The sequence below is a fragment of the Lithobates pipiens genome, unplaced genomic scaffold (genome assembly GCF_037356315.1).
Source record: "Lithobates pipiens isolate NorthernLeopardFrog02 unplaced genomic scaffold, aLitPip1_a1.2 Scaffold_19, whole genome shotgun sequence".
NCBI classification, from domain to species: Eukaryota; Metazoa; Chordata; class Amphibia; order Anura; family Ranidae; genus Lithobates; species Lithobates pipiens.
The window spans coordinates 205,222,681-205,247,245 of record NW_027507764.1 but is presented as its reverse complement, the minus strand read 5'-3'; the positions used below and the strand labels follow the sequence as shown (position 1 = coordinate 205,247,245).

General features: G+C 42.6%; 1 protein-coding gene across 14 annotated transcripts in view; it reads right to left on the bottom strand.

The window, feature by feature from the left end:
* Positions 1-24,565, bottom strand: part of AMPH (amphiphysin) — a 301,464-nt gene that overhangs the window by 157,923 nt on the left and 118,976 nt on the right. For all 14 annotated transcript variants that reach the window (XM_077491630.1, XM_077491632.1, XM_077491631.1 and 11 more), the window contains exon 2: positions 13,110-13,190. In XM_077491630.1, coding sequence (XP_077347756.1) covers positions 13,110-13,190 — 81 coding nt within the window. The remainder of the gene's footprint in view (positions 1-13,109; positions 13,191-24,565) is intronic.

The window sequence follows — 24,565 nt, the reverse complement described above, 5'->3', positions numbered from 1 at the left end:
CTAGCTACCTGATCTACACTCCTAAGATCTTGTACACTATAATCATGCATAATCACCCCCATGTGCTCTTTCAGTGGAACATGATAAAACGAAAAGATGGTAAAGTGCATCTCTGTATTAGTCAGGTTGTGTCAGGGTGCTATGCGGAATAAACATGAGCATGTACTGAAAAAGAGACAGAAGAATTAAAATGTGCATGTGTTGAGGAAAAGACCTGGCATAGTTGCCAATGCTTTACTCATTTTTGTAGAAATGCACACATGCGCACAAATGTGCTTGTGAGTACGAACATTCACACTGGTGCACATTTACGCACATCTTTTGCCAGAACTGGTGCCAACCACCCTACACAATTTCAGTAGCTGCATTTATACTTGATGGATGATCTTCAGCTACCGGTACTCCTTGTTCCTGTGTTCCTGTATTCTTTGGAGTACCTGTTACATACCCAGCTTGCCTTTGGACTTCTCTGCTGCCTGATCCCTGGTTTTAACCCTGGCTTGCTCTAAGGAATAAGCTTCACGTGTTCTACTGTGCATGACCCTGGCTTGCTCTTGATTACCCTTCTGCTTTCTCCACTTGATCTATGGAAATGGCGTTGGCTCTGTTCTTGACCACACTCCTGCCTACTCCCTGGCTTGCCTTCCTGTGTAAGACTTTGGTTCCATCCTGATTACACTTCTTCAGTCTGGTCCTGCCAGACTAATCCTGCTTCTTCCTTGGGTGCCACCTTGCCTGTGGTCGCTGCCCTGTTTCCACTACATCTCCAGAGGCTATGGAGGTTCTGTCATCTGCCCTGACAGACCAGCTGACAGCTATCCAGTTCTGCTGTGCTGCAAGCAGCTTCCAGCAGATCTACCTAAAGGGCACCCGTGCTTCTTTGAGCCTAGCACTGCCTGTTCTCACCTTCAGGGGTGCTTGGCACTTAGCTGCAAGGGAAGCCCTCTCGGCAAATTGGCCTCAGACCAGGTACGTGAAAGGTGTGAGTACTAAAAGTGTAAACCAAAGGGTGCCCTCATAATCTGCTTCATTAGCTATTTCAAGTTGACTATATAATAACATTGTTAATATGCAAATTTTAACTTTTTTGGCATAAGTCAGTAAATCCTAAATTGGCAATGGGCAATGAAATGTGTCCATCAAAGGGAAGATAAAGGTAGGTCTCATGTGAGGTCTGTGATATATGGTTTTATATTCTCTATGCTGTGCTAGATGCAAGATGACAGTGACAACTGTAGGTATAACTGGGTCCTGGGGGATAAACTTGAGCACTTGACAAATGACTTCTCACATTAAGTTATTTAGAAGTGGAATAGTTAACATATTGTTGTGGCTTCTTTATTGGAAATGGTTACTTTACTGTGGCTAAGACTCCGCTTAAACAGCTGAAACATGAGATATAGGTTGGGACAGTGATAATAATGTGGGCTTTTAACTATCATGAATCTGATTGGTAAAAAGTAACTGCAGGCACTTCAAAAAGCCTAACATGTATTAATCTATCACAGCATAATGTTATGGGTCAGTTTATGTATACCTCAAGTTGGAATGTTAATATTATAGTTGAAGCCAAGGCACCAGAAAGAAACTAACATCAAGTAGAGCTTTAAATGCAATAAAAACATGAATTACCGTATTTTCCGGCGTATAAGACAACCTTTTGCATGTAAAAAAATTGGCCAAAAAGCAGGGGTCGTCTTATACGCCGGGTCAGCCCCTCGGATGCCGGCTGGGTGTTCGGTAATACTGTATGTAGCTTCGGCTACATACAGTATATACCGCTGAGCCAATCCTGGTGAGCGATGTATTCAAATGAATACAAAGCCTGCTCGGATTGGAGTAACGACCTCTGCCAATCCGAGCAGGCTACTCTGGAGCCTGCTCTGATTGGCTTGGAGAGTCAGAGCGGCGCGGGCTGATGATGTTACAGCCTCTGCCAATCCAAGCAGGCTTTGTATTCATTAATAGAATACATCGCTCGCCGTGATTGGCTCCAGCAAATGCAGGAAGAAGGAAGAAATATGAAGCCTCGGAAGCCTCGAAAGCCGGGTCGTCTTATACAGTAAGTACAGTTTTAAAAGCGTTTTTGTCCTGTAAGATTAGGGGGTCGTCTTATATGCCGGGTCGCCTTATACACCGGCAAATACGGTAATGATAGTACCATCAAATCATCTTCTAAAAGACGAACAGAAAATCCCGCCCTACTGCTTCCTTTCCCTAATAGTTGCAACGGGTTGCTGCAAAGGTTCAGTTGTGATATAATCACATTACAATAGGAGGAGACCCGGTCTGCAGTAGACATGTTTATTTTGAATTTAAACAGTATGTAATCCCAAAATGTCATATTCCCTATATGTGTCTGTAGTACTATGTATTTATGTTACAAAGTTTCCTGTTGTCTTTGCATTGCATCCTTTGTGTGGAATATCTGGTGTTCCTGCCAGTCCCTCTGCTTTCCTATTAAAAACTGGCCACACTAAACAGGAGAGTCAGTTCTCTATCTATGCTGGGAAGTCAGCCTGCTCTCCTCCAATGATGAAATTTGTCATGACACCCTACCTATTCACACACACTGCACAGTCATTTTGTAGGACGATCAGTGTGCGGCTGCTGCTGCTGCTTCTCCTCCCTTAGCTCCTATGAGAACAGAGGGAATGTGATCACTTATAAAAAAGAGAAACATTTATTTACTTATTATAATTTTTTTTGTATATATCTATACACAAATGTTTTGCCTTTCATTTTTAATTTAAGCAAATAGAGAATAATGCTAGGTGTTATTATCTATTGTGCTAGGTGATTTTCTTGTCTTTATGGACTTATCCATTTTACTGCTGCTTTATAAATAATTTGGAAAGGAGCATTTCTTGTTTGCCTCAGTACAGAGTCAACTATTAGAAGAGAAGAACAGAAGAACAGAAGGCCAGAAGACAGCGGCGACAGAAGACCGGGCCACCGCCTGTAAAAGAGCTATAAGAAGGCGCGGTGGCCCGGCAGAAGAACCAAAGAGGGGGACAAGACCCCCGAAGTCGGAAGAAGAGGCCGGCGGCGAGGAAGAAAGCCGGGCTCCTCTGCTAGTAAAAGAGCTAGCAGAAGATAGCGGAGGAGTCCGACCCCCAAAGACGGAAGACCCCCGGAGCTGTGCAATAAACAATTTTTACCCTGTGTTGTGTTTTTTTTGTACTTTTTTTCACAGGTGAATGGGTAGGGGTACATTGTACCCCATACTCATTCACATAGGGTGGGGGGCCGGTATCCGGGGGCCCCCTTATTAAAGGGGGCTTCCGGATTCCGATAAGCCCCCCGCCCGCAGACCCCGACAACCAACGGCCAGGGTTGTCGGGAAGAGGCCCTTGTCCTCATCAACATGGGGACAAGGTGCTTTGGGGTGGGGGGGGCCACGCGGGTAGCGTGCTCGGACAAAGGTCTGATGTGGACCTTGGGGGGACCCCCACGCCATTTTTTTTCGGCGTTCGGGTTTCCCTTTCAGTCCATACCAGGTGGCGGGGCCAGCGACGTCTCCTTCGCGGGCCCCGCCTACCTGGAGAAGCGCTCGAAATGAGCGGACTTTCCTCCGCGTATGTGGGCAAGTCCGTTCATTTCAAAAGTACGGCGGATAGTACGGCAGACTTAGTACGCCTTATTAGTCCACTGAAAAAGTGCCATGTGTGGGCAAGTAGCCCGTTCGGAAAGTCGGACGGACAGTCCGACGGGAAGTCCGCCAGACTAAGTCCGCCGGACAGTCAGCTACGTGTGTACGTGGCATTACATTTCCCTGGTCCTTTAATGTGAGAGGCAGCCTCACTGACCAATAGGGAGCTGGGAGGGGTGAAGACACGATTTTGATAAAATATTAGCTACCTATATGTACTGATAATTTGGACATGCAGTTTCCATTTTAGATAACATCTTGTAGATAACATCTGCTTTTTTATTTGTTTTAAATCATGTTTGCTTTGAATCGCTCAGACTTGTGGCAGGTTGATTAATTATGAATGTTGTACTTCCACAGTGTGGGGCTTTCAGGCAAGTTTCTGTAATCTTGAAAATTAATAGGAGCCTTTGGTCCTGATTAATCAAGCCACAATAACACTTAAGGTCTGTTAAAGTAGCCCCTCTAGCAATATTACCGCATGTGATAATATTGCTTGAGGGGCCATTTAGCATGACTGAAGTCCTATCTCATCTGGATGTACCAGGCTTTTCATTCCTCTTTTGCTTGCTCTATCTTTTAAGCCTCAAGTCTGCGGAAGAATGTTCTTCTAATCTTTATGAGAGTCACATGTAAAATGAAAAGGAAAAATGGTACAGCACGTATCAGGTAATCCAAAACCCTGTAAAAATGTTTTGCTACAATATAAAACTGAAACATAAATTAATAAATATCACAAGAATTTGACTGTTCTAAAAAGTGTACAAAATTCAACGTGTTCTTTTTCTTTTTACTGTATATTCCCTATGTTACAAGAGAGGAATGATAAACAGTTTCATGCTGTTTCCACAAAGTTCAAATGTTCTAGAACAATCTCAAGTGGTGCTGTAGCGTCACAGTGTGTCATCAAGCTCTTGCTCTCTCTTTATATCCTGCATTTAGGTCTGATCTGTCTCTTTCTTTTACTGCTTTTTTTTCTGCTCTTTGCATTTTCCCTTTCTGACTTCTCTAGCCTTCTGAGCCATGTTGGGTATATATTTACTTGGCACAACCTCCTCTTTTATATTTTACCAAGGAAATTGGTAAACTATTGTGTTTTTGTGCACTAAAATTAACGTTAGTGTATTTGTTACTGAAAACGTACACTAATAGCATGTGAAAAAAACTGTAACTACCACTATTTTACTTTCTAGGGCACATATGTCGAACATAAGGCCAGTGGGCTGAATCTGGCCTGCCAGGCCATTTCATGTGGCCCTCACACCTACAGCTATGGCATCCCCCTCGTCTCCACCCGCTCCTTGTCCCAGAAATCGGCAGCAGAGAGGACGACAGAACTCCCCTGTCAGATCGCACACTTCGTGCAGCTGCTAAAATGCTTGTATCTGACCCCCCCCACCGCTATATCAGTACTCAGCAGCAGAGAGGAGGACAGAACTCCTAGAGATCCTGAGCCTCTCTGTGCAGCCCCTCATCTCTGCCTCCCCTGGTCTCAGCATTTAGCAAACTCCAGTAGATGGCGCCATTCTTAAATTATTTCTAAAACCAGTAATAATTGAATGTACAGGCATTAATATGATAAAGAATAGCTACATTTAAATAGTCTTAAAGATACAACTGACCTTTAAGACAACCATAATGCTGATTCGGCCCACAATGAAATCGAGTTTGACACCCCTGCTCTAGGGTCTCGGCCTTCTGAAAATATATATATTGTTTGGGGAATTACCTAATCTTTAGGCTTAACATTACTATTGTAACATGTGTGTGTAGCCAGGCCCCCATAGGGGTTGTTAAATATAGTAGTTCACCTGTCACCCTGCCCAACCAGACATCCATCTCTCAATCACTAGATAGAACAGTCCATAAGCTTTGTTTTTTTGTTTTGTTTTTATTGAGGGAATTGAGCTTGGATGGGAAATGGGGAATTATGGGATGCCCCAGAATATTTAGTGCAAACTTGCTTGGGACTTCTATATACACTCCAGTATATACATTCCAGTCTTCGCTCCAGCACAAACTCTTGCTTAAGACCACTTATCCTTCACTTCCTCCAGCACTTCACTTGCTGCATACTGTTACTCCTCCAGCACTTCACTTGCTGCAGACTGTTACTCTACCAGCACTTCCCTTGCTGCAGACTGTCACTCCTTCAGTCTAGTTAACACTGCATGGTTAAGCCTGACACTACTTCAGCCAGGCCTCAGTAAACTGCCTTATTATGGCAGGGACCCCGGCCCCTGTGGTGTAGAAGAGTTCAGGTGCTAGCTGTCCTTTATTCAGCTACCACTCCCAGATAGCTCTCTTCAGGGAGTGGTAGCTGGATAACCAGCCTGGCTGCAAAGACCTCCTTCCACTGTCCTTCCCATAGTCTTTTCTTCTGGTTCTGCACCCATCTCAAACTGCAATCTCCCAGTTCTCTCAGGCGTGCCTCCCCAGTCCTCCTGACTGTGCTCACCCACCAGCCCTCCTGGCTGTGACCAGTTGTCCTCCCTGGAGACTCTTAGAAGTGTTCTCTCCTGCTGTCCTCTCACTTGCTCTCTCATGTGTCTCTCTTTCCAGGATCTCTTCACTCCTTCTCGATGCACCGGAGCCCCGACTAGGGTCACCCCCCCCAGACCGGGGAGCTCCCCATGGGCCCGACAGCCTCCACACTCTATCACTCCAGCTCTTCCACCCGACAACTCCTCCTCAGCTGGGCTGACCCCAGGTATTTAAGGAGGCCTGCCCCCTACCAATCTAAGCTGGGGATTGGTCGAGAGTCCTTAAGATACCCCAGGCAGCCCCACCTCTCCTCTCCTCCTCTTCCAGCACTTTCTAGAAGGAAGAGGAAGGTGATAATGATGCTATCTGTGAGTCCCCCAACCCAGCTCTGAGTCACTCCCAGCCCTGAGTGAAAACAAACAGGCCTAGCCACCAGCTAGGCCTGCCTAAATTCTCCTACTCTCAGAAAAATCCTTACTTTAGCACCTACTTACTGTAGCTAGAGGGTGCTACATTTGAAAAAAAATGCAAAAAACAACTCTTGATAGCAAAAGGGTTAAAGTACACAAAAATACCTATTGATCTGCCAGAAATGCACTCAGATGCTAGGTCGTATTTTGCACTGACAACACAGAATTTTTGTGGACTGAGTGTTGTCAGCCTTGCCCAGTTGTCATATGCTACACTTCTCAGCCACTCCCACTCAGATCTCTACAGCATAAAGGCCAATCACTTTAACTTGCAATTAAACAGATACAACAAAATGTTGTCAGTGGTATATTTACCTAACCAAACTGGAGCAAATAAGAGTTTATTGTCAGGACTTTCATATGTGTTAACACAGAAGACAGACTATAAAAAATCACAACTGCACTTTACGAAATTGATGACAGCTTAATTGGTTTAATAAATAACTGAAGATTTGTGTCATCAGGCAGCATAACATGGGATAAGGGACATTTATTTTCTAAATCAAAGCATTTCACCATACATAATAATTAATAAAGGTTGAAGTAATGAAAACATCACTTTAATCTCTGACAAACAAACACTGTAGATACCGCAATTAATATGCATTTTTGTGCCAGACAAATTACAATGCCAAAGTAGAGCACAGAATAATTGTAGCACGGCAATGTCTGGAGCTTACTGTTCAAACAGTATGAAAGGAGTAAGGGCTTAATTGAAATGTTAAACACATCTGCAATTAACTTTTTATGTGTGCAGAAAGCCTATAGGAATTGCTTTTTTTAAGTTATTATCATTGTTACATTACAGCTGACATAGATCGCTGAATTGTAGTTTTAATTTTACTGTATAATATACTAACATTACTAAGTATAGCAATGAAATCATTGAAATTCAATGTATTGTAATATAAAAAAAAATTCTAACTCTACATAAATACATTAAACCATTATTATTACTTAACGTTAGAAAAAATGAATATAGGAGGTTGTGCCAACTGCAACCAACCAAATTCAACCTTACATTTTGTAATGTGCTTATAAAACTTTACAGTGAAAATTAAACTTTTTCGCTTTATTCTTTTATGAGCAGAACTTTCATTTGTTCATAATCCTCAAAATTTAGGTTATAACAGCATATATAAAAATTTGGCATCTCTGGTTCCAAGCAGCTGATAACATTTTTTTAAAGGATAATTTCTTAGGGCAAGGATGACATCAAGCAAGAAACTTCTCCTGACAACCGCTGTGGCTATTTCTAAATAATCTGAATGACTTAGCCCTTGTACACACGGTCGGACATTCCGACAACAAAATCCGTTCTATTTTCTCCGACAGATTTTGTCCGAAACTGGTGTTGCATACACACGGTCGGACAAAGTTGTTGAAAAATCTGATCGTTCAAAATGTGATGACGTTATTTCGTTACGACGGGACTACGTTCAGGCTAGTAGCCAATAGCTTTGGTCTAGGAATTTGATCTGAGCATGCGTGGCACTTTGTCCGATCGTAATTATCTACACACAATCGGACAAAGCCCGATCGGATCATGTTGTTGGAAAGTTTTATAGCCCAGCTCTAAAACTTTGTCGGTCGGATATTCCCATGGAAACAGTTCGATGGAGCCCACACACAGTCGGATTATCCGACAACACAGTCCAATCGGACATTTTCCGTCGGAATGTCCGACCATGTGTACAAGGGCTAAAACTGTTGGACTTTGCAGCTGACTACTTGTAGTTTTGAATGGACTGCTAATGCTGCGTACAGACTAGGTCCAACAGAATCAGTCCGTTGGACATTCCGATCATGTGTGGGCTAATCCGATCGTTTTTCATTAAAAAAATCAGACGGACCTAGAAATAGAACATGTTTCAAATCTATCCGACGGACTCAATTCCTATCGGGAAAACCGTTCGTCTGTATGCTGGTCCGACAGACCAAATATGACACAAGGGAAGCTATTGGCTACTGGCTATTGAACTTCCTTTTTTAGTCCCTTCTTACGTCATCACATTCACAACGAACAGACTTTCAAACAGACTTAGTCCGTTCGTGTGTGGGCAAGTCCGTTCATTCGGAAGTCCATCGGAACGCCGTTGAAAGTACGTCGGGAAGACCGTGTGGCTTTTTCTGCCAGAAAGTCCGGTTGTGTTTACGCGGCATTAGTCACTGATGAGTGGCCTCATAGTTCATTCACAAGCCCTGTAGCTTGTAAAAAATCAGCCTGTATGCAGGTACAGGCTGAAAAAGGTTATTTAACTACTTCAGCCCTGGAAGGTTTTACCCCCTTCCTGACCAGAGCACTTTCTACAATTTGACCCTGCGTCGCTTTAACTGGTAATTGTGCGCTCACGCAATGCTGTACCCTAAAAACATTTGCGTCCTTTTTTTCCCATAAATAAAGCTTTCTTTTGGTGCTATTTGATCACCTCTGTGATTTTTATTTTTTGCGTTATAAACAAAAAAGTAGCGACAATTTTGGAAAAAAAAAACAATATTTTTAACTTTTTTCTATAATAAATATCCCCAAAAATGTTTTTAAAAAACACATTTCTTCATCGGTTTAGGCCAATATATATTCTTCTACATATTTTTGAAAAAAAAAAGGCAATAAGCATATATTGATTGGTTTGTGCAAAAGTTATAGCGTCTACAAACTATGGGAAAGATTAATGGCATTTTTATTATTTTACTAGTAATGGTGGTGATCTGCGATTATTATCAATATTGCGACAGACAGAGCGGACACTTTTGACTAATTTTTGGGACCATTGGCATTTACACAGCGATCAGTGCTATAAAAATGCACTGATTGCTGTGTAAATGTCACTGGTAGGGAAGGGGTTAACATTAGGGGGCGATCAAAGGTTTAACTGTGTATTCCCTCAGTGTGTTCTAACTGTGTGGGGATAGGACTGAATAGGAGAGGAGACCTTATCGCTGTTCCTACTTAGTAGGAACAAACGACATGTCTCCTCTCCTCTAACAGCACAGGGATTTGTGTGTTTACACACACAAATCCCCTTGCTGGCTCTCGTGCACGTGATCAAGCGTGGCTGGCAGTTATTGTGACCGCCGGCCACGCGCATCAGTTCCACCGTTGCTCCTCCTGTGGCACGTGCACCTTGTCTGGTGGTTCCTAAAGGAAACCCTGTATGGGTACGGGTTTTGCACAGGGGTGCCATTCTGCCCCCGTAAAATAGATGTGAGCCGGTCGGGAACCGGTTAAAGTAGTCTGCCATTTCACTCCTGATACACCGATCACAGGTGTAATGTTTACCAAGCTCCTGCAAAAATATGTGCAGCACATATAAACAGTTATGGCACCAGCTATTAAATGGCTTGACAGTTTGATATTTTGAGAGCACAAGCAACTGTGAGGCCGCGTACACACGCGGGGACTGTTCGCCCAACTTTGTCCGTCAAACAGTTTCGGCAAACAGTCCGCTCAAAATTAGCATGGACGGACATGGCCACACACGACGAACGAACAGTTTGCTGAAACCGTGCGCGATGACGTGAACGGCACGTACGACGGGACGAAAAATACGACGTCCTATACACTGCATTATAACTTTCGGCGTGTAAATCCTTTCTGAGCATGCGCGGAACTTAGTTTGACGAACAAGCCTACACACGAGGGAACTGTTCGCTGAAACAAGGTTTCAGCGGACAGTTTTTCGGAAATTCCGAAAAACCTTGTTCAGCGGACTGTTCGCTGAAACTGTCCGCTGAAAGCCCACACACGAGCGGACTGTTTGCCGAAACACTGTTCAGCGGACAAAGTTGGGCGAACAGTCCCCGCGTGTGTACGCGGCCTCACAGTTAGACCCACACATTGAAACATTTTTCAGGCGCTTTTGGGCTAAAAATAGCGCCTGTAAAGCGCCTGAAAAATGCCTCCCCTGTTAAAAAAAGTCCTGCAAGCAGCATCTTTGGGATGGGGAAGGAGCAGTGTATACACCACTCCTTCATAGCTCCTGCCCATTGAAATGAATGGGCACCACTGCTGAAGCAATTGCAAAGCGCTTTGTCAGCGGCGCTACACGGGCACATTTAACCCTTTAATCAGCCGCTAGCGGGAAGCTTTTAACTAGGGTTGTCACCTCATTCCTTTAAACCCGAGCACATATGAATTACACAGGTTCTGAGGCTAATTAAATGCAGATAAGGCACCAAGTGAGTTTAATTACCACATTAATCAGCCACAGAACCTGTGTAATTAATATGTGTTTGGGTTTAAAGGGATGAGGTGGCAACCCTTCTTTTAACCCCCGCTAGCGGTGCACTTTTAACCCCCGCTATCGCCGCTAAGACAATGGTAAAGTGCCGCTAAAACTAGTAGCGTTTTACTGTCAACTCCCGCCCCAGTGTGAAAGCAACCTTATCATTCACAACATGGTTAATGGAAAACCTCCACTATATGATCCCACCACTAATCACAATAATACGTATGAATAGACGAGTATACATACATCACAAAAACCTGTAAATCAAATAAGCAAGTGAGCATAAACAATGTTGGAAACACATATACTTAGAAGGACATTGTCCATGTAAACAAAATCCACACTCTTCACAGAAAGTTCTCCACTGTGCTCCATGAGAGATGACAGACAGGTGAAGAAAATCTGTGATGCTGGACCAAATTGGTAGCCAGAAAAGATCATGCTTCACAACTATGAGCTCCGGCGTGTTCGTACAGCCCACGTGCAGAGTCCGCCAGGAAGTGTGCACTGCGCGGCGCTATTCACAGGCAGTGAGACATTTCCCAATCTCTGCACCCGCGCATTGGGACAATGTCTCACTGCCTGTGATTAGCGCAGCGCAGTGCCGCCTTCCTGGCGGGCTCTGCATGTGGGCTGTGCAAACACGCCTGCGCTCATCCCTATTCACAACCAAAGTGAATAATTCAAGCTGCTTACCAGATACAAATGACCAGTTACATGTGGTCAGACAAGGCATGTGGAAATAGGTCTCCCTCAAACCATATGTGGCTCACTCTGCTCATACTGCTCCAGCAATACTCAAAAATAGAAACAAGAGAGGCACTTCCATAATGCAGCATGATAAATCCATTTAATGGGCAAAGATAAAAGATTGCACTTACACTTACTGCACTATGGAAGTGCCTCTCTCATTTCTATTTTTGAGCATTGCTGGAGCAATATGAGCAGATTGAGCCACATATGGCTTGAGGGAGACCTATTTCCTTGTGCCTTGTCTGACCACCTGTAACTCAGTGGTCATTTGTATGTGGTAAGCAGCTTGAATTATTCACCTTGGTTGTGAAGCATGATCTTTTCTGGCTACCAATTTGGTCCAGCATCACAGATTTTCTTCACCTGTCTGTCATCTATCATGGAGCACAGAGGAGAGCTTTCTTTTGGTGGCATTTAATCATCTCTGCGGCTTTTATTTTTTGCACTATAAACCAAAAAAGAGCATCAATTTTGGAAAAAAACACAATATTTTGTACTTTTTGCTATAATAAATATCAATTTTTTTTTTTTTAAAAGGTAATTTTTTCCCCAGTTTAGGCTGATATGTATTCTTCTACATATTTTTGGTAATAAAAATCGCAATAAGCGTATATTGATTGGTTTGTGCAAAAGTTATAGCATCTACAAAATAGGGGAAAGATTTATGGCATTTTATTATTATATATTTTTTTATTACTAGTAATGGCGGCGAGTTGCAATTTTTTTCAGGACTGCGATATTGCGGCGGACAAATTGGACACTTTTGACCCATTTTTGGGACCATTGACAATTATACAGCGATCAGTGCTGTAACAATGCACTAATTACTGTATAAATTTCACTGGTGGGGAAGGCGTTAACACTAGGGGGCGATCAAGGGAGTAAACTGTGTCACATCACTGTGTTTTAACTGTCGGGGGGATGGGACTGTCTAGGAGGAGAGAGAGAGAGAGAGAGATTGTGTTCGTACTTAGTAGAAACACACGATCTGTCTTTAGTTCTGCTATTTGTGCTGCTATTTGTGTGTTTACACACGCAGATCTCGGTTCTCACTTTGTCATGAGCGATCTTGGGTGCCCGGCAGTCATAGCGCCCTCCGGGCACTCGCATCGGCTCCGGGCACATGCTGCGGGTGTGCGCTCGCCCCTAGTGGTCAAAAGGCGAAGCGACGTAAGGTAACGTTGTTTCGCCCAGCCGTGCCATTCTGCCGCAGCAAAACTGCGGCGGCTGGTCGGCAAGCAGTTAATCATTTAATCTGCTGTCACTATAGTGTTGCACTTTCTGTAGAATTACCTGTTTTGAGTGTGCATCTTGACGCTTAGCGCTGGCAGCTATTCTTTTTCTCAAGTGCAGTGTCGTCCCCCCCCCCCCCCCCATTTCTTTTGGTTGTATATCATCATTCACAGCATGCCTTGAATGTAAGTTCCTTTTTAAGAAGAGCCCAGGTTGCCAAACATGCAGTGCAGCATTTAAACAAAAAGATCTTACTGAAAACTGAAATATAATGAGAATGCAACATACCTCTTGCTTTTTGAAGTTCTGCACATACTCTTCAAACTGTTCATCTTTTGTTTCATCTGCCTTTCCAAGTTTCTGAAGCACCTGAATGGCACAAAATAAGAAAGAACATTAATACCAAACGAATATGTGCATTGTGTAGGTTATTATCTCAGAATTAGACACTTTAATTCCAGTATGTACTATAAATAGAACTTTATCATTCTATTCATTTTGTTATACATAACGAGCTCTTGTATGATGGCCAGGCAGGATGCAAGCTGCTTATTTAGATTGACTGTTAATAATAATTACAATGATGATGATGTTGACGATTGTTATTTCTATTTTTTCTTTTTACACAACACATACCAATATCTTCTTTGGTTCTATACAGTATGAGCAAGATATGATACGGTAAATGAGTATCATTATTTACGTGGGTTCAAGCAAAGGGGATGATGCAATGAAATGTATAAAATAAAAGGCATTAAAAAAAACTGAAGTTGTTGCAAGTAGAACCCAATCAGGCTTTTTTTTTTTTTTTTAGGGAAAGTTTTATAGCTGGTCTCTGGGCGTTAAAAGAGAAGTGAGGGAATCCCCAAAAAATAAACATACATACTCACACAGATGGCTGCAGCATGGATCCAATGCTGTCCCCTGCTGGCTGTACCCTGAGAACTGGATGATCAAAGACCACTGATCACTCAGTTCTTGGGTCTGCTTTGAGCACAGAATGATGCAGTGTCAGTTACTGACACTGTGCTCTGCCCCTCTAGAGTTCAAAGAAGTGCCAGACTGCGAAGGGGGCAGAAGTAGCTTGCTCAGGCTTTCAGCAATGTACTGAGAGGCTGAGCAAGCTGCCAGTCAGGCATCTTTGAGGATGCCTTCATTATTGTCAGGATCCCTGCAGAACTCTGTGACGTTGGTAGACAGCAGGCTTATGCTCGCTGACGGCTGAATCTAGGTCACAGGAGTGCAAAATGAAGTAATACTTCTCCTTTAAAAAAAATAAAAATTCTAGAACTTTAAAGTTAGGGGATTTCTTCATGCAGCCACCAATTTTTCATCAGGAAATGCTGTCCACTATGCACACCCCTCTTCCCTGTGTAGCACTCTCCTCTAGTTAGGTTCTTAGGCTAAATTTAGTTTCTCACTTCACTATAGTCAGTGGAGTGATTATCTATTGTTCTAACTAGTCAGGGCTTCCTAAGCTGTGTGTTTGATTTCTCCTACCTGCTTCTGGGAGAAGCTTCCAGAATATAGGGAGAGAGAAAGGGGGAGTCCAATATACAGTTATGAATATTTATTATGTCTTAGCCAATCTCTGGAAAGAGGTGTCAAACAGATGGCTTGGGATGTGATAAATATTTGGGAGGCCTGGGGTGTTGTTCCTTTGCTAGGAGGGTTCCAGTTCACAAAGGATTGCTGCCCCCGGGAGGCAGTTAGAGCGTGACAAGAATTGCAGTTTGGGCCTGAAGAAGATTGCTAAAAGGATTTTTGCTGGAGGGCACTGTTCTGAAATCCTTGTCTGAAGAAGGATCTTTTATTTCCCTCACTGAGGAACTACCTGTGGAAGCAGGGTGGCAGTCAGCTCCTTAGACATTGGGAGTAAGACCTACTGTGGGACTTTCATGTGTGTCTGCAGCTACTGTATAAGGTTTAAGGAATTGTGCTCTAAGTTTGTTCTCATATTGATTGTTGTGGGGTATCCTGAACCCCTGAACCACTCTCCTGTTTCAAGTTACTCAGCAATAAATTCCAAAAAAAGACATCCTCTAGACTGAGCCTGTTTTGTCAGTGTGCATGTCCCTCTGTACTAGGAAGTAGGGATGAGCTTCGTGTTCGAGTCGAACGTACGTTCGACTCGAACATTGGCTGTTCGGCGAATTCCGAACGTTTGGGCCGTTCGCGTCAAAATTCGAGTGACGCGCACGCGGACCACAATGCACTGCGGTGGCGCAGTGCATTGCTGCCGCATGATTGGCCAAGCATGCACTGTGACCCCGCATGCTTGGCCAATCGCAGCGCCGGCAGCGAGGAGAGCCATGATTGGCCACAGGCATCCTGCCTGTGGCCAATCATAGCTCAGGCTGTGTAGTGCACGCCCCACACTATATAAGGCCGCCTTGGCCGCCTTGGATTAGATAGAGTGTAGTTCAGGCACGGAAGGTCTAACAATGCCGATCTCTGTTCAATTGAATAGTGTGTGGTCATAAAGTTTTGGGTGCTCCTCCGCCCGTTCAGCAGCTCCCCACGTCAGCCTCCATCACTAGTGATGGAGGCTGACGTGGGGAGCTGCTGAACGGGCGGAGGAGCACCCAAAACTTTATGACCACACACTATTCAATTGAACAGAGATCGGCATTGTTAGACCTTCCGTGCCTGAACTACACTCTATCTAATCCATGTCTGACAATACACGGTGATTGTTGATATCGGGCTAGTTGAACTGGTTCTACTTTATTTATTAATATCATCAGGGTTCTATCAGATCCCCAAGGGGGTGGATTGGGAGATCCCTAATGGTGCCCTCACCGCGACCCGCTCATTTGATGACAGAATAAAATAAGATAATTGGTCTTTACCCTAATAATCAATACATAATTTAGACAAACTACCACGACTCCAAAGCACTTTAATCTATTAGACCCATGGGAATATTATGCGCTGTAATTGTCCTGAGGAAGCTCTATCTGAGCGAAACATGTAGAAAAAAACAATGCAGTTTGAATTATACACTGATGTGGTAACTTATGTAGTCTTCGAGGCTCATATACCTATTTCTGTATACCCGTATCTTGTACTGTATATGTAAAATAGATGAAAATCACTTGTTTCAAATAATGTTTTTTGTACATTGAATAAAATTTATAACTGATTTTAAAAATTGATTGATTATACCTAGTGCCGTTGATAAAATTCCGGGGGTTGGTTACCCTCCAGTCCCCATTGTTCATAACTTTTCCCCTTTCTTCTGCAATGCTAACAATAGTAGTTACTATACCTGTTCTCTCCATGCACAAAAAATAACTTTCTTAAGTGGGGCTAAAAAAGGTAAAATGATTCTAAAGATAGTTTTTTTTAATAACAAACATCTTATACTTACCTGCTCTGTGCAATGATTGCACAAAGGTGCCCCAATCCTCTTGGCTCCCCCTGCTGAATGTCCCCATAAGAAGCCACTTACTATTTGGGCACTTGTGCTCTACTCCGCCCCAGCTCTCTGCTCACTAGCTGTGATTGACAGCTGTGAGTGACTGCTATCTCTAAGCCAATGAGAAATGAGAGAGCTGAGTGGACCTCAACTCTTCTACACATTGCTGGATTAACAACAGACTGAGGTGAGTATAAGAGGGGGCTGGGGGTTGGGGGTGGGGGTGGTTGCACTCAGAAGTTTTTTTTTACCTCCATGCATAGAAAAGAAAACCTTCAGCACTTAAAAAAATGTAGGGTGCATACACAGACAAGCCTAAGGCCTCTTTCACACGGCCAATCTATTCAGGTCCGCCTGTTAGTTTTTCAGGCGGACCTGAACGGATGCTCTATAGAGGTCTAGACATCCATCCTGCTCTGATCTAAAAAATTGTGACGGAGGAAAAACCTACTTTTCCATCCGTCATCGGATCGGATCGGGTGATGACAGACTGTGCAGTCCGTCATCATCCGATCTCCCATAGGGGAGAGCGGCGCTCTGACAGGTCCATCCCTGCACAGTGTGCAGAGACAGACCTGTCATCTTCCTGCAAGGCGGATATCCATGGGGCAGATCAGTGATAAAAGAGCCCTTATTATATCCAAAACATTATATTTTATTGCTGAGAAAGGAGAAGATGTTACTAATCTCTTTTTTGGTTTTTATTGTGGGCTGTGTCTGTATTAAGGTGATTTTCCATCAATTCCTGTCAGGACAGGAACTGTAGGGAAATTTACCCATAAAAACAGAAAAATATTAGGGGGGAGCCTAAGAATTCAAGCTGGCAGTATTTTTTAGTGCCTTCCTGTCATGGTGACAGCCATAGCCAGCCCCTATTTCCTGTATAGGCATTACGGGGACAGGAAATTATAAAAAGGCTTGCCAATAGGGACAGAAGTGAAACATTTACTGGAATTAGACTTCACAATTTATTGTAATTTTCCACAAGTTGGTGACGGCGAATGTGTTTTGTAGTTGGATTTACATATACTTATGCAAACAAAAGCTGAAAGTAGGTTTTAAAAGCTATACCATTCCTCGGGGAGCTGTCAAGTACTGGAACAAATGCAAAGAATACACAAAAGCATGACAGATAGAATCCATGCCAGATTCACCAGAAAACTGGAAAACCACTTAACTACAAGTATCATGCTGTAGTTCTGTCTGAAACTCGTGCTCTCTCAGAGAAAGGTTCCCCACCAAGCTACTGGTTGGTAACTACATCGATACCCCTCCTTTCTTTTCTTTTTTTTTACCCTTCATCCTCGCCTCTTCCCTTCTCTCATATCTGAGATCTAATATCTCCCGAACCTTCACATTTGCAATAATCCTTTATGAGTTTAGCTAAGCTATACCTAGTTTGTGAGGTCCACTGATTACATATTACATTTATGTACTGCAACATAAAAACATCACTTATGGCTCGTGGAACTAAAAATTCCTGGTCTGCAGCAGTTGTAGTGCATATAAGAGGGGGTTACTGCCAGCGCTGCCATCAGGGGGGGTATAGCCGTTACAACTGTAAGGGGCCCGCTCGGGCCAGAAGAAGGCAGGATGGGTGAAGGGGAGCCGTGCTGTGCATTACAGAATCGATCTTGCCTCATTTTGCTCTCTGTGGCATTGAGCTCAGATGTCAACTCTTTACTGCCCCCTTTGCCTACTATGTGCATGTGCAGCCCTTGTGTACTGTGCTTCTCTGTGCCTGCAACATGTCAACTTTGTGAAATGAGCTGGATCAGGTAGAAAGATCTTCTTTACAATTAGGGGCTGTGAAGGAAATGGAGGGGGGGGGGCATTTTGTGTACAGGGAGGGGCTGGAACCTTGTGTGTTTACAGGTTTGTATATATGTGGGGTTTTCATATATACATGTGGTTTAAGGGGGGGGGGCTTTTGTATATGTGGGGCTGCAATATATACATGTGGTTGGGCTTTCATATATACAGGTGTGTGGGGGGGGGGCTGACACATATACAGGTGTGTGAGGGGGAGGCTGATATATATACAGGTGTGTGTGTGGGGGCTGGCATATATACTGGTGTGTGGGGGGGCTTACTCATAAACAGGTGTGTGTGTGTGTGTGTGTTTGTGGGGGGGGGGGGGGGCATATATACAGGTGTGAGGGAGGCTCACATATATACAGGTGTGCGGGAGGCTCACATATATACAGGTGTGAGAGAGGCTGATATATATACAAGTTTGAGTGCCTACAGCTGAGGTGGCCGGTGTGCGGATTCAGTAGGATGGCCCGTGGCCAAGCCCTGGGGAATGTTGGTAGTCAAGCCTGAATAGTCACTGAAAAAGGATCATCCCTCTCCTAAAAATTACTTGCAAACTCAATCAGGGGTAGCTAATCAGCTTTTTTACTTTCAACTGTGATCAACTGTGCTCAATTTGAATAGCTCAGCATGAAAAGAGCTTTCCTCAAGCATTTCAGTCCCAGCTAGTGCAACTGAAGCAAACAATCAACTATGAGTGGCAAGGCACTGTCAAAAGATCTCCAGGATAAAGTTGTGGACAGGCACATGTTAGGACATTCAAAGGCTTTATCAATGTCTAGAAGCACGAAGAAGTATATTATTAAGAAGTGAAAGGTATTTAGTATAACACAGACCATCCCTGGATCAGGACATCTCTCCAGACTGGATGAAAGAGCCAGGAGGAAATTGGTCAGAGCTACCAAGAAGCCTTCAGCAAATCTGAAGCAGTTGCAGGAATTTATGACAAAGAGTGGTCATTGTGTGCATGTGACAAAAATATCACAACTTCTCCACAAACGTGGCTTGTACGCCTCAAGAAAGGCCACATGCAGTCACAACCGAGCTTTACCAAAACGCACCTGAAGATTATGAGGTCACATGCAAAAAAGGTGTCAGATGGGACTAAAATTGGACTATTTGGCCTCAACACCGAACGATATGTCTGGCAGAAATCCAATAGAGCTTGCCGTTGAAATAACACCATTCCTACAGTTAAGCACGGAGGTGGTAATATCTTGTTATGGCGGTGTTTCTCTGCAGCAGAGACTGGAGCACTTGTCAGGATAGAAGGAAAAATGGATGGAGCAAAATACCGTCAAATTCTTGAGCAAAATCTGCTGCCCTCTGCCAGAAAGTTGTTGATGGGAAGAAGGTTTATCTTCCAACATGACAATGACCCAAAGCACACAGCAAAAAGAAAAAGGTGAATATCCTTGCATGGTCTCCCTGCAGCAACCTTCAAAACACTAACCCTATAGCTACTTAAAGCCCCTACCCACTAATTATGGCTACCTATGGTTACTTAAAGCTTCCTTTTATAATAGGGGGCTGGCTTAAACAAATGTCACCTTATTGACCCTTATATACCCTCTGCCCATGGTTTAAAGTTCATGCTAAAGATTCTGCCAAATTTTGAAAAAAATCAATGAAGCCCAAGAATTTTGAACCAACAGGCTTAACTGCAAAACCAAGGCCACAGCAACCTTACTACATAAGTCCTTTAAATAATATTTTACTTTGTTGCAGGAACTAGAAGAACCAAGAAACATTCCACAGAAATCAACCAGAGAACTTCTATCCATTTGCTATACTAATTCAAATGAGATCATGCCAAATGCTGTATAGAAAATGTGATGTGTGTATACACCATTCTGTTTTTCTGCCAATTGGCAGCATTCAGAGGATATGTAGAAGAAAAGCAGCTCATTGAATGTGTTAGAGCATTTCTTGCCAATTGCCTCTCAACAGCTAGCAACAGAATGCTATGTTTCAATTAACAAAGATATATAAGGGTAATATACGGCTAAAATGGTACATATACTTTCAGTTGCTCTCACTAAAAAAGCTCAGCTAATGAGTACAATTGTGAAAGCAGAAAAACAATGTGTATTACAAATAACAATCAAGCAGACCTGCACAGGTTAGATGCCAGAGAAGGAAATTCTGTTCAATCAAATATTTCAAGAGGTTGTAGTTGTAGAGGTAGTTGAAGAGCATTGTGTGCAAATAGAAAATCTTGGAACGAAGATCTTTAATAATTTATAACATAAAACATACAACACATTTCTGTGGATTGGGGCTCCAACTTCCTAAAGGCTGTGTTATATGTCATTCATTATAAAGTGACCATTGTTCTCACCTACCTCCACAATGTCCACATGCTTGAAGGGTCCCACTCCAAGGACCGTGCATGAGTTGAGACGCTACAGGCCTTCCTACCATGGGTTAGATCTATGGCTACCTATAAAGCTCCCGTATACTCAATATTGTTGGCATTGTTCAATTTTTGTTACAATACAAATGTTACAAAATAATGATTTTTATGAATTAAAAGGGGATATTGCAGTGATGAGACAGGAGAACCAAAAAAATATGTGAACAAACTACTGCAATAGACATGAGAGTAGGAGAGATGGAGGACTCTATGCCCTTGATAAAAAAAGTATCTTCACGTGTTAAAGACACAGATAAAAAACCAAACTCAGAGAATGGAAGGACTGGAAACTAGACAAAGACGTAACAATGCTAGGCCTACCCAAGCATGAAGAAGGCCATTGTTTTTTTTGAGAAATGGTTAATGGATATTTTAGGGGGAGGTTTTCAAAATCTTTTGCAAAATCTTTTGCAATTGAACAAGCTCATCATATACCACATCAATCTCCGCCACCTGGGGGTAGGCCCAGGCCAATCATTATTAGGATATAAAATTGCAGAGATAGAGATATCATACTATCTAAGGCATGTCAATGGGGTAACATTGAGCACAATGGAAATAAAGTGTCCTTCTTCCCGGACTTTAAAGATGAAGTACAGAAACAGAGGGTGACATTTGTTGAGGTTAAACGCAGGTTACAGGCATTGAAAATTACATACTCAATGCTGTTTCCTGCTAAATTACAGATGGAGTTCAATCTATTGATACTCCAGGTGCAGTGAATATATGGTTGGATAAAAGGCGGCAGTGGAATGGGGGCAGTAATTGGTTGGCGGGTTGTAAAGGTTCTAACTTAGCTAGGACAAAGAGACTGGGCCCTTTTTTGTCTCTCTTTTTTCCTATCTCTGGGGGGGGCTGGTTGGACACTTGTTGTACTCCCCTACCCCACCTTTCCTTCCCTAGATAATTTATGGTACTGACGTGACTCTGGATTAGGCCACAATGGACCCCCTGTATGAGTCCCGTGTGGACAAGAGGTGTGCAGCTGGTGCCTTCCCGTAAGGGAGGGATATTCAGCTGGATTTGGATGCTTCCAGATACAGGTTGGAGTGCGGAGGGTGGGTGGGAGGGAGGATGGTTGGTGTCTGTTGGGGGGGGGCGTGTTTTTTTTCCCTTTCTCTCTTCGCTCTCTCAAAAAGAGGATTATTATGCTATGAAGGGTACTATAACAATTAGCGCCTCAATGGGTATACTCTGTTTTCATAGGTTATTGGGTATTAATGACAAGTAAAATAAAGGTGATGTCCTGAAATGTGAGAGGTCTGGGGGACAGGAGAAAAAGACAAGCAGTAATTTAATCAATTGAATTACATAATCCAGCAATAGTACGTCTGCAGGAGACACACATGGGGAATGAGGATGATATATTGTTTGTTACATCTAGATATAGGCATCGATATCATGCCACCTATTCTACATACTCTTGAGGAGTGAGCATTTTGAACTCTAGTTCCCTTAGTTTTTTTATGCAAACAGTGTATTAAGGACTCTGTTGGTTGTTATTTAATGCTCTTATGTACCTTGAATGATAAAATGTTCTTTTTGGTGAATATTTATATTCCTCATCCATATAAGGATGAGGTACTAAAAAAAGTTTTTGAAAAATTTAATAATGGGGGACTTCAATAACTTATTAAGTGAAGAGGTAGACAGACAAAGTAATATAAATACTATGGGGAGAAGAGATATAACAAGGTTGGCTAGCCAATTACAGGAGATGGGTTTAATAGATGTGTGAAGATTCAGACACCCAGTAAGCAGAAAATACTCATGTTGTTCAAATACTTATGGGTCACTATCAAGCATTGACCTTGCCTTGGGAAATGGGAGTTTCCTCCCGTGGCTAAGGTCAATTCAGTACGAACCAAGGGGACTTTCCTATCATCCTCATTTGACTCTGACTCTGAAAATGGAGGAACAACTGGCTTGTCCACCATGGAAAGTTAATCCTCGGTGGTTGACCCTATTCCAGAGGAGAATCGAATCCAATTACTATTGTCAGGATTTTTTTAAGACAATAAGAACTCAGCCTCCATGGTAGTAGTTTGGGCCACTATGAAAGCCTACTTACGTGGCCTGATAATTAAAGAATTTTCCAAAATTAAAAGGTCGACAAGACAATGAGAGGAAGAAATAATGCAAAGAGTCAAGCAAGTAGAACAGGAGTTTATATGAGACCCTATGGAAGATCTACGTTTAGCCTGGCAGGAAGCTCAGAAGATATATAGAAACCTATCCTTAGTAAAAATGGAAAATAGCAGATTTTTTCAGAGTCAAAAGCACTATGAAATGGGGGAGCAGGTAGGGCATATATTGGCTATTATAGCACTAAAATCAAGAAGGCCCGCCCAGTATAGCTGCTATTAAAGATAGAAAAGGTGCAGTGGTATATGACACAGATAGTATTTAGAATACATTTGTGGATTTCTATACCCTACTTTATGAATCTGGGATCTTAAATAAAATAAATCAAAGTAAACAATTTTTAGATAAGGTAAATATGCCTAAATTGATATTAAAAGAAAGAGAACTCCTGGATAATTCCATAACCCTAGTAGAGCTGGAAGAAGCAGTGACACAAATTCAAATGAATAAGGCCCCAGGGATGGACAGAATACCTGCTGAGATATAGGAAAACTATGGGCATATTCTACTCCGATAACTTAACTCAAAGTATTAAATGAAGCGTATATCACACAGGAACTCCCTAAATCAATGAAGGAAACACTGATAATAGTAATCTATTATCAGTGTACCACCTAATATCTCTTCTCACTTCAGACATCAAGATCTTAGCTAGGGTACTGGCTAATAGGTTATCAAGATATATTAACAATCTGATCCATAAGGATCAAACAGGGTTTATCCCCTCAAGATCAACGTCAACAACCTTTCGAAGACTTTTCTTAAACATGCAGCTACCTATGGATAATGAAGGAACTGCTGCGATACTGTCCCTGGATGCCCAGCAGGCTTTTGATAGGGTGGAATGGGAATGTTTGTGGGCGGTATTAACTGCTTTTGTTATAGGTCCAGGATTCTTATCTTGGATAAAACTATTATACAAAGACCTAAAGGCAAGCTTGAGAATTAATAACACTATGTCACCTTTTTTTCTACTATCCAGAGGGACCAGACAAGGCTGCCCACTGTCCCCATTATCATTTCCATAAGACAGTTAGATGGGATAGTTGAGTTTCACCGCTCAGGAAGGGAGGAAAATATTACGTTATATGTGGACCATGCGGTTATTTTTTTGGGGAGATACTGCAGAGTCCTTGGAGGAACTCATGACACTTGCATCTATGTCTGGACAGTTCTCGGGATTCTGTATTAATTGGGAGAAATCAACATTGATGCCATTACAAGATGCGGATATCTCCTTACCAGATAAAGTCACGCAAATTCAAATAAAACATAAATTTAAGTATCTGGGGTTTGAGGTGACACGACAAGTGGGGGATTATGTGAATCTCACGCCACTATTGCTTAAATTTAGGGATAAGTGTCGGAGTTGGTGCAAACTTCCAATAACAGTGATTGGTAGAGCAAATCTCATTAAAATTATCTGGACTCCACAGTTACTGTATATTCTCCATATCTCTCCTATTTGGGTAACATTATTTTAGTTTGGGAAGGTTAAATCTCTCTTCCGAGAACTTATATGGCAGAAAAAACAATCACATATAAAATTAACAAGCTTAATGTTAGCCAAAGATGAAGGGGGACTTGCTAATCCACACATCAAAAGTTACTTTTTAGCCACACAAATACAGCAATTTTTTTGTCTGGATGGAGGTTGTAGAGTCTGAACCTATACAGGGCCTGCTATTACCACTATGCAGGGGATATGCATTGATCTCCTTGTTCAGAGACAACAAATCTGCAAAGGGATAAAAAGTTTATGACAGGCAAACTCTTTGATAAATTTGGCAAGAAATTAAAAATATTACTAATGTCACGGGTTATATCTGCCATACCCCAATTTGGAATAATGCAACTTGTGAGGAATTGCAGAAACTATAAGGGTTTGAACTATGGCAAAAACATGGTCTGAGATATTTGGAGCAACTGTTTTGGAATGACAGTTTA